The sequence below is a fragment of the Dendrobates tinctorius genome, unplaced genomic scaffold, assembly GCF_039654945.1.
Source record: "Dendrobates tinctorius isolate UK_male_01 unplaced genomic scaffold, ASM3965494v1 ptg000089l, whole genome shotgun sequence".
NCBI classification, from domain to species: Eukaryota; Metazoa; Chordata; class Amphibia; order Anura; family Dendrobatidae; genus Dendrobates; species Dendrobates tinctorius.
Genome location: NW_027361757.1, coordinates 18197462 through 18208643, shown reverse-complemented (window position 1 = coordinate 18208643; position 11182 = coordinate 18197462). Strand labels below are relative to the sequence as shown.

The 11182-nt window shown below is 40.9% G+C and overlaps 1 protein-coding gene across 4 annotated transcripts in view; it reads right to left on the bottom strand.

The window, feature by feature from the left end:
* Positions 1-767: 767 nt before the first annotated feature.
* The window catches only part of PDLIM1 (PDZ and LIM domain 1), a 98461-nt gene continuing 88046 nt past the window's right edge, over positions 768-11182 (bottom strand). For 3 of the 4 annotated variants that reach the window (XM_073585873.1, XM_073585872.1, XM_073585875.1), the window contains 3 exons: positions 6800-6859; positions 2096-2207; positions 768-1163 (listed from right to left, as the gene is read on the bottom strand). In XM_073585873.1, the coding sequence (XP_073441974.1) occupies positions 977-1163; positions 2096-2207; positions 6800-6859 (359 nt within the window). In that variant the 3' untranslated portion in view covers positions 768-976. The remainder of the gene's footprint in view (positions 1164-2095; positions 2208-6799; positions 6860-11182) is intronic. The other variant, XM_073585874.1, reaches the window with a different exon arrangement.

The window sequence follows — 11182 nt, the reverse complement described above, 5'->3', positions numbered from 1 at the left end:
ACGTTGTCGTCTTATCTTCCTTACATCACACACTTAATATTTTTTTAAATATCTAATCAGACATGATATTTTGGTAAGAGGGAGAGATCAGATGAGATACTGGAGTAAGGTGAGATCTTGTACAGTATATTACATCAGAGATGGAGAGAATCCTTTGGGTTGACACACCATGCCATTCATTCATTCATTCATTCATTCAATCTCCTTGCAACCCCACGTCATACAAAATCGTAATGTGCATTACGTTAGATGCCAGTCACTACCTTCAGACAGGACCACATCAGTGCATTTCTGGGAAAGGTCCTCCTGTGTCTAAAGACCAAGTGGTCCATCAATCTACCTCCAGAGCCTCAATGGCTTCTCTTCCAATATATTAGACTTGACACCAGTGCATTTACCTTGGGAACTCTACCTCTCCCAACATCTTGTCAGGGGACAGATAAACCCATACATATTAGATGGCTGTCAGCTGTACAATGGTTTTGTCAATTGTTCTGTGCATGGAAAAGATGACCAAGATAGCTGCCGGCAGGAGTCAGAAATCGGAAATGCCAGGTCCTTCACTCTCCCGAGAATCAATTGTCTGGGGTACCCATATAAATTAGACTGTAGGTCGAACCCAATGATATCGGTGGCTTTGGGCGACATTAGTCTATTGTGTATGGGGGAATTTACCCAATTTCTTATTTGGCCAATCTGAGTTAAATAACGTGGATGAGTTTATTTAGATGGGCACAGATCACAACAAAACACAAGAGACACAGGTCTCGTAATAAAGATTTTCTGTATTGAATATCAACAAAAGCAAGGATGAAAAACATCATAGATGTTGGTTTGAAATGACTCATGTATAAAATTTCCACAGGTCCCCCAGTATATTCTCAAGAAGCTTTACTGCCAACATTCATGTCAGGTGAATTGGAATCTCGCTTAGCATTTAACAGGCTCCAAAATGTCACTTCTCTGCTCTGACAGATTACTTGGGGTAAACGGTAACTACGTCATAGCCTTCCGGTGGTGTCATACGTTCCCGGGCATGCTTTTCACAGTACATCTTATCCTCGACAAAAAAGTGCCCCTTCTGTTTGAGATTGACTCCACAGTCAGTGCACACGTAGCATTCAGGGTGACGCGGCTTGTCTCGGATCTTCACAAAGATTCCCCTGAAAAAACAAAACAAAAATAACAAACCGATTGTTACTGAAAAATATCATTCCTAGAAGGCAAAGTCAAGGGGTAGTCCCCTTTCACTAACTTTTCCCCGTAGGCTCAGTTACAAGATAAAAACTAAACTAAGCTTTACTTACTCTCCTCGAATTCAACAATATATCTCCGCCACTGCTCTGGTCAATGTTTTATATATTGGCTAAGCTCAGGGATTGACTGCACTGCAGCCAATTACTGAGCTCAGCTGATATACTCGTCAGCATATGGGCTCATACTCACTTGTGAGAGACTCGCACGATTCTTGTGTGAGTCTCTTGCATGAAAACCTGGCACTGCCGCCGGCACTGGGACAGGAGCGTGCGGCTGCATAGAAATCCATGGACCGAAGCGTGCGGCTACGAGTGCCGGCGGCAGTGCCAGGTTTTCATGCGTGAGAATCGTGCGAGTCTCTCGCAAGTGGGTATGAGCCCTTAGAGACCGCACTGGTCCCAGGTAGGGAAAGTGAAGCTCAGTCAGTTTTTCATTACAAGCACCTGAGTCTATGGGCAAATGTTTGTCATTAGGTGTAAACGCCTTTTAGAAATCTCAAGTTGTCTCTTAGACTTTATTCATAACACAAACTTAGAAGTGGAAGCCACTAAAAGAGGTCAAAGTACAGGGCTCGGGTGTTTGTTAGGCCATGGATGTTAGAGGAGAGGGTGTATGGAATTCTAGTTGGCCAAGATCTAGAGGTACAGGGCTAGGACAGGTGAAGGAAAACCTAGTTCTAACCTTAGAAACATTGCACCCTCAAGCAGTGTTTTAAAGCTTGTGTGTAAAGTTGGGTTTTCAACCACGCTCCCCTACATGGCGTAATGGCAATAATTTATGGTGAGATTATATATAGAGTATGTCATGTTGCACAAAGTATTCTAGAGATGCCACTTACACAATCCCATTTCCACAGTGATCACATGTTGGCAGTTTCTGTCCACTGCCGATGGAGGCAGCCACTTTAGTAGTAGGAGCTCTTACACTACGGAAACCAGAAGGCTTCTCCCCTGCACCAAAAATGGAGAAATACCTACAAATTAGACACAAGAAATGACATACAAGAATATTGTATATTTTGCATTTCAATATGGAAAACCTAGAAGCTGCATGGCCTTTGAATTCATGAGCTGTGCATTCAAAGAGCTGCAGGAGGCAGACAGTACATGCGTCATGATGGCAGTGACCAAATTTTCTTCCAGTTATTAAAAAAAAAAAAAAAAAAATTAATAATGAAGTGAATACTATCGCTATAGAAATAGATTTACAATTATTTAAAACACTTTCTGAATACTTACATTTGTGCAGGTAGCTATGTGCACAGACCCTGCACTGCAGCACAGTTCTTAGGGGACAGATGTACCAGCTCCGACTGTCCTGTAAGGGATCATCTACTTTTTCCAAATTTTATGTGTTGTGGAGTAATTACATACAGTATATCTGCAAATGCAGTTGTAATGCTCTATCAATGGGGATTTGCCGTAGATGCTTTGCCAGACTTGCATATTGGAAATCCACCAAATATTGGATTTTTTTTCCCCTTAGTTGTGCAGTGCGAGTACTAATCCTATTCCATGAGGATAATTCGGGCTTATTCTATGGCTTTGAAATGGGAATGTATGGGATATTTCTGTTGCATGTGAAGGGAATAGCAGAAATCCTTTTCATATGCCTGGCATGGGGAGTATTGTTGATTTTAACATGAACGTTAGTGCAGAATCCACACCGAAATTTGTCAAATCCTCGACTCGTGAATATACAGTACCTTTACGGATATTGTTTCTATGCTGCGCTGGTATCTGGCATGTTTGCTACCATTTTTATGTTTAGATCTACAATGTTCATTGGTTTGTAGGGATGATTGCTGTACATCTAAATAAAGAAGGGGGCGGGTAGGAGCTCAACATGTCCGTAGAGTAAATGCACTGAATGATTCCACACAGGGTGCCAGGATCCGGCTGACAGAACACAGCCGAGGAACAACGAAGAGCAGGAGTATACGGAAGAGTATACGAGAACACCACACATAAAGGAAAATGGGAAAACCAGCAGCAGCAATCACACAGTGATATATGCAGACCCAGTGGTATCTACAGCTGATAACCCCACAGACTATATAATTATAATTGTCAGGACAGTCAAATCACTGTACACAGCACAACACACAAGAACACACGGACCATAAGTCCTGAATGTAAAAATATATATACTTTATTATTTTATAAATAAAGGTACTTGAGGTATTTTAAAAGTAGCAAAGCATCAGTGTTTTATAATATAAAAATATACATAAGAGGGCAGTACTTTCCATTTCATAAGGGCATATTATTGCAGTAAATGGTGCTAACAAATATATATATCTCAAAAATGAAAAAAAAAAAAATTAAAAACCAAAATAATAATATATATTCATAAGTAAGGTGCATACAAATTAGTAAAAATTGTATATCAATACCCTATAGGTGTACATCATAATTATACAAATAAGAAAACGTATATAAAGTTAAAAAAAAAAATACATAGGTGCAATATTAGTGCAAAAATAGTGAACACCATATGTGTCACTGCATAGATATACCACATGAATAATGGGAATAACACCCAATAGCACCAATAGGTGTCAGTATATGCATAGTTTATGTCATGGACCAGGAAAATTTCTGAAAACAGCGTTAGACATCAAAGAGTATGGTAAGTATAAGGTATAACTTAGAAGCTACACTGCACCTGGTCTGGACAGCCGCCCTCCCCAACACGTGTTTCGGCCCTTAGCCTTCATCAGGGGGTGGCGCCCATGTTCTTGTCTATGCCAATGTTATTTCATCTTACCTTAGCTATTATTGATATTAACATATGCCTAATGACATTTGGTTATTATGGATATTGTTACTCCTTGGATGTTGGCGTCCATGTTTTTTCTACCTGTGCACAGTGGTTTGTTCCATATATTGCTGTGCTAGATATTTAAGAATAATGGATACCATTTTTATGTTATGCGCAGTGTGATTTCTAATGGATGCTATACGTATATTTACAGCGGCGGTCATTTGCTTTCCCCTGCTTAGGGGCAGTATGAATATTGATATCATTATGGATGCTTTTGTATCATCTACAAGTAGTAACATACGCTATGCAATTATGACTAGCGGCGGTCATTTTTTCCTGTCATGCGCAATTTAAGTTTCTAAGTTACCATGGACGCTTTGTAATCATGAGTAGCGGCGGCCATCTTTTTCCTGTCATGTGCAGTACGACTTGTTGTTACTAGGAACTCTGTGTATCTATGAGTAGCGGCGGCCATTTTCTTCTGGTCACGCGCAGTGTGATTCGTTATGTTCCTATGGGCGCTGTACATCTACGAATAGCGGCGGCCATGTTTTAACTGTCATGCGCAGTATGCGTGTCATTATGTTACCAGGGACGCTTTGTATCTGAGCGGTGACGATTACTTCTTGTTTGTCACGCGCCATTAGGCCCTGGCTTCCTGTTTTCACACATATTGAAGAGATTCACAGCTTATAATGATATGGTTTTGATTAAATGACATACGAGGTAGAATAGGATGGGAAGTTCATCATGGTGATTGTTAAACACACCCTTCGCTTTGATTGGCCAGTTTTGCTATATCCGATGTGCGATTGGTTGGGTTTGGGTATATATACCTACCTGTCTCCTATAGGCGCCACCCCCTGACGAAGGCTAAGGGCCGAAACACGTGTTGGGGAGGGCAGCTGTCCAGACATGGTGCAGTGTAGCTTGTAAGTTATACCTTATACTTACCATACTCTTTGCTGTCTCATGCTGTTTTCAAAAATTTTGCTGGTCCATGACATAAACTATGCATATACTGACACCTATTGGTGCTATTGGGTGTTATTCCCATTATTCATGTGGTGTATCTATGCAGTGACACATATGGTGTTCACTATTTTTGCACTAATATTGCACTTTAATACCTATGTATTTTTTGCACTTTATATACGTTTTCTTATTTGTATAATTATGATGTACACCTATAGGGAATGGATATACAATTTTTACTAATTTGTATGCACCTTACTTATGAATATATATTGTTTTGGTTTTTAAAAATTTTTTTTTTTCACTGTTGAGATATATATATTTGTTAGCACCATTTACTGCAATAATATGCCCTTATGAAATGGAAAGTACTGCCCTCTTATTTATATATTATAAAACACTGATGCTTTCTACTTTTAATATACCTGAAGTACCTTTATTTATAAAATAATAAAGTATATATATTTTTACATTCAGGACTTATGGTCCGTGTGTTCTTGTGTTGTGCTAGAAGAGTATACGGCACATCCATTCGGTAAAAGCTTTGAGTGTCCATTAAAACCAGGATCCAAGGGGGAATTTTAAAACACTAATGCGTTTCTGGAGCATGGAAACGCCATTATAGATTAAGGCCATGTGCACACGTTGCTGTTTTAGCGCATTTTTTCCTTGCAGATTTTCAGGATAAACCCTGAAGCAATCCTGATGCCAGCAAAAGTGAATGAGAAACCGAAAGTGTCATGCAGACGGTGAGTAGTTTTTGACCAGACTTGGTGCAGTAAGTAATCTGCAGCATGTCAAATCTCTGTGCGTTTATATGTTGTGTGTTTCATAGACTACTTACCTCAAATCACAGTTCAGGAACCGCAGTCCGGGAAAGAGAGAGAGAGAGAGAGAAAGAGAGAGGGAGAAAGAGAGAGAGAGAGAGAGAGAGAGAGAGAGAGAGAGAGAGAGAGAAAGAAAGAAAGAAAGAAAGAAAGAAAGAGGAGAGAGAAGGAGAGAGAAGGAGAGAGAAAGAGAGAGAAAGAGAGAGAGAAAGAGAAAGAGAGAGAGAGAAAGAGAAAGAGAAAGAGTGAGAGGGAGAGAGGGAGAGGAAGAGAGAGATAATTTTTTTCCGTCCGCCAGAAAGGATTTCAGGGTTAAAATTCCAGCTAAATTCCTTCCTCCGGACATACACACTGTAAAATGTGGATCCTGCAGCAAAAAAAAACGTTGCAAGGTCCGTCCAGGCATGTCGGCGGACGCAAAAAATTTGGCGGATCCGCAAAAAAAATCGGATCAAACGGATGGCCATCAGTCAAGATCTGCCAGTAATGCAAGTCAATGGGGAAAAAAACGAATCCGCAAAAAAAAATGGCGGATCCGTTTTTTTAAAAAAACTGGCAGATTTTGACTGATGGTCAAAAACGGAAGTGTGAAACAGGCCTAAGGGTGCTTCCATGCTCCAGAAATGTGTCAGGTTTTAAAACTCCCCCATTGGATTCTTGTTTCAATGGACATTCAAAGCTTGTTTTTACCGGATGGATGTGCCGTGTACTCCTCCTACTGCAAATCTAAGAACATTCAAAACTATGATGGATTTACAGCAGGTAAGAAGTCTACTGAAAGCTGCTGCTATAGTGTGAAACAGATAACAGAGCAGATGCGATCTGGTCACTGCCATATCATGTACACGGCACTGCCTTCCCTTCATACTGTAGACAACATGCAAAAGGCCAGAGGAATAGTGCACGTGGTGACAGACGTGACAGCCTTCACGGGCAGGTGGGAAAAAGCGATGGTTTGGCATAACGTCCTCTACCTGGGTCTATAAAATATTCACCTCCTGGACCTGTGTATGCAAGCTCTGTGCCCTCAAAATCTGCACCAAGAAAGAACAGTAAATCATTTATTAATATAATTATTCCCTGTTTGTACAGGGCTACAAAGTACGTTTGCGCTATATAAAGAGATTCCTCTTTTTCATCAGACCCTGCCCCAATGGCGATAATAACTTTGACCATTTGAGACTGGGGTCAATTTAATAGAAAACCAACTGACCCCTTCTTTATTGAGTATGGAAGGAAACAGGAGAGAAGAAATCAACCCAAATGGGAATGCGTACAAACCCCATACAGATGTTGTCCTCAGTCACATTCAAGCTAAAAATACAAAGCAACCATGTTAGTCACAGGGCCATCAGGGGAGCAGTTCTGTAATCATTTCCACCATGAGAAAGCTAATTTTTCCAGTAAAATGATGAACACCCAACTAACCCTATTAGAATCGATGAGGTTCATCCGGTGAAGTTTGTGCATCATGTAACATTTCCACTACCTGAATAAATTTGGTCTTTATGTTCCTATAAAGAACCAGAAACACAGAATTTCTAACCTCACCTATAGATATGTGTTACTGTACAAAATGTAAGTGCAAAAGGTACCGAGTGAACCATGAGCAGATGAGAACGCAGTTATTGAAGATGTATGGACACCGTGAAGGTGGATAGGGGTAATGGATCCACTTGATGTTAGAAATTCATCAAAACAGGATTCCCACACATTTGCACAGTAACATTAGTGAGTGGGGTGGCACGGTGGCTCAGTGGTTAGCACTGCAGCCTTGCAGCGCTGGGTTCCCGGGTTCAAATCCCACCAAGGACAACATCTGCAAGGAGTTTGTATGTTCTCCCCGTGTTGGCATGGGTTTTCACCGGATTCTCCAGTTTCCTCCCACACTCCAAAGATAGGGAACTTAGATTGTGAGCCAATAATGTCTGTAAAGCGCTGTGGAATTAATGGCGCTATATAAATGAGTAAAATAAATAAATACAATTAAACAAGAGGATAAATCACAGAGGTGTATGTATTGTAGCCGACCAAAGTCCCGGAGTATAGGACAAAAAAAAAGCTGCAAAATGATTAGCAAATGGGTATTGCTGTGTGACAAAACAGGTCTCCAGCTCTACTTTTATTTCCCGTAATATACATTTCTGGAGCATCTTTCTTGGTGGTCTGCCATTTCCATTTTATTCCTCTAGAAGTTGATAAATAAATTGACAAATGGGTGTTACCAGTGAGGTGCAGGTCCCTAAGTTTTAATGCAAAAAATAAAATAAATAAATATACACACTCCTCTTGAATCACCCCAATTTTTCCAGTGTAAAAATAAAACATCATATTTAGTATTGCTGCATTTGTAAAACTCTAATCTATCAAATTGTAAAGTTAATTAATACTGTAAACGCCACAAACCAGAAAAAACAAAACAGAAAAGTAGAATTTTTCACATCTCCATAAAAAAATGCAATAAAAATCACTCAAAATAGTATCAATAAAATCATCAGCTCCCCGCATAAAAAAAACTAAGCCTCATACTGGAACATTAAATGAAAAAGGTTAAAAATCTTAGAAAATAGCAACAGAAACCAAATTTTTCTCTTGCCAAAGTTCTGAAATTTGTAGCCACTAAAATAAATACGGTATACAAAAAAAAAAAAAAAAAAAAAGAAAAGAAAAGCACACTATACAAGTTCAGTATTGCTGTAATCATACTGACATTAAGGATCACATTGCTAGGTAATTTTACGGCACAATAAAGGTCAACATCAAAACCCCCCAAAAAACAATCTTGCAAGTGTTTATTTTTTTGCAATTTCACTTCATGTAAAAAAAAAAAATGAACAGTGGACAGCATCATTCAAATTTACAGCTCATCCTGCAAAATCAAGTCTTCATACAGCTCAATTAAGGCCTCTTTCAAACATCAGCGTTTTAGCGTCAGTCAAAATCCGTCGTTGCAACGGAACCGTCGAAAATAGTGAAAAACGGATGTGACACCCATTTTTGACGGATCCGACTTGCAGATCAGTCGAAAAAACAGTTCTGTTGCATCCATTTTTTCTATACGTTTCTTACGTTTTTTCGACGGATCCGTTTTTTCACAAGCCAAATGGGAGGCTCCCAAAACGTGATTGGCTACTGGAAACTACTGGAAACATATATATTGAATGTTTTAACACAACATCTTTGAAAGGTTGTAGAGCAAGTGGCAGAGATAGGAGCTATGGTGAAGATTGTGAGCATACGTGCGGATTTTGCTTTTGAGGCCAATCGGTTGGCAGTGATTGTTCGTGACAAGCAAGACAGCGCATCCTGCGTCTACGGCGGCGTCCTTGGATCCATCCGATCACTGCACAGCGACTGACCCGTGGTGTCTATTCAACGCTCTATATGGAGTTGAGGAAAAACCCTGATAAGTTCTTCAATTATGTACGCATGAGAGCTGAAAACTTTGATATTTTGGTGGAACGGGTGGGAGAACTAATCAGGAGAAAGGACACCTATTGCCGGTTCTCCATATCACCGGCGGAGCGTCTGATGGTGACTCTTGGGTAAGCCTTTTTTTAAATTTTTATTTAAATGTTATGGTTTCTCATTCTGCAGACTTGTAACTCATGTTGTTGCTGGTAGTTTGTATTAATTATTGTCTTTGCCTTTTTGAACAGATTCCTTTTGCAACTGGCGAATCTAGGCTTGGGATTTCAACAACATCAGGGATAGTAAAACATACCTGCCGGGCATTGTGGGACTGTTTAAAGGATGAGTATCTCCCACATCCAACACTGGAGAGGTGGCTGGAGATTGCCGAAAACTTTCTACAGATTTGTCAGTTTCCAAATTGCTTGGGTGCAGTGGATGGTAAGCACATAAGGATTGTTAAACCAGCTGCATCTGGCTCAGAATATTTTAAATTATAAAAAATACTTTTCAATTGTCCTGATGGCCATTGCAGATGCCGAATGCAAGTTCATAGCGGTGGATATTGGTGCCTATGGCCGCTCAAATGATTTGCAGGTTTTTAAAAGGTCTGCAATGGGGCGGCATTTATACGGAGACACATTTCATTTTCCACCTCCAAGACCACTCCTTGGAACCTCTGGGCCACCAATGCCATTTGTGTGTTGGAGATGAAGTCTTCCAACTTTCGCCACACCTGCTCAAGCCATATGGAAGTAGAAGTAGTGGATTGATGCCAATGAAGAGTGGTGGAGCGTGCCTTCAGGATTCTAACCGCAAAATGGCGAGTTCTGTTCGCCGCTATCAAACTGAAAACAGACTGTGGATGAGGTGGTGAAGGCTTGTGTGGTCCTGCACAATTTTGTAATATCCAAGGAACAGGTTGTCATGGAGGAAAATGTGTCCGAAACCACCTTGCGTGATTACCAAAATATAACTTTTCAGAGTGCTGTGGCAGTTTCCAGAATGAGGGACAAATTTGCTGAGTATTTTATGTCACCTCAAGGACTGAGTACCAAACCCATTGCTGAAGTCACACTTGTGATTATACCATGTTTTTTGTATTAACCCAAGTTTTGCACCTTACCCAAAGTTGTGTATGTTTTTTTTAAACCCACAATTCTTTTTAACTTTGTATGTTTTGTAAGGCTACTTTCAGATTTGCGTTCAGGAGGCGCAGGGCCGCCGCCGAGCACACAAAAATGCAACACGGCATGTTTTTGTGCGCTCGGCACAGCGTCAAAAGGGCACAAGTGCCGGCAAAAGTGTACCAGCGCACAAACCAGCGTACCCAACGCTAACTATAGAGTACGCTGATCACAAGCAGCGTCATGCGATCAGAGGAGGAGCTGACCGGAGGGGGCACGGCCGGGGGCGGAGCTTAGCAGCAGCCCTGCACCTCCGAACGCAAATCTGAAAGTAGCCTTACTTATACAAAGTGTGTTTTGTACCTTATACAAAGTGTTGTAACTTATTTTAAATATAATTGGCAAATTATTTTTTAAACCAATTTTTTTTATTAACGAAACTATTTACAAATTTATAAACTGTTGGGTGGAGATAGTATCGGAGGGACTGACAGGGTGAACCACGTCGATAGTGGGGGAAAGGCTACCGGGTTGGGGTTGATCAGAAGTGGAAAGGGTGGAGAAAACATTAGGTTGAGTAGGGGGAACAGGTTTGGCGGGGAGTTGGGTTGGTGTAGGTGGGAAATTATACTGTCCAGGAAGCGGTGACGGCGAAGGAGTCTGGTGACGGGGAAGGATTGGGAGGAGGGACAGTGGATGGGGGGGGCAGGTGTGGGAGGAGCTACCGGGATAAGTGGAGGGGCTTGGGAGGTGGCCTGCGCTAGAGCAAGCTGGCAGCCTTGCATCACATGCAACTCCTGGTCAGGAGTTCCATGCGCC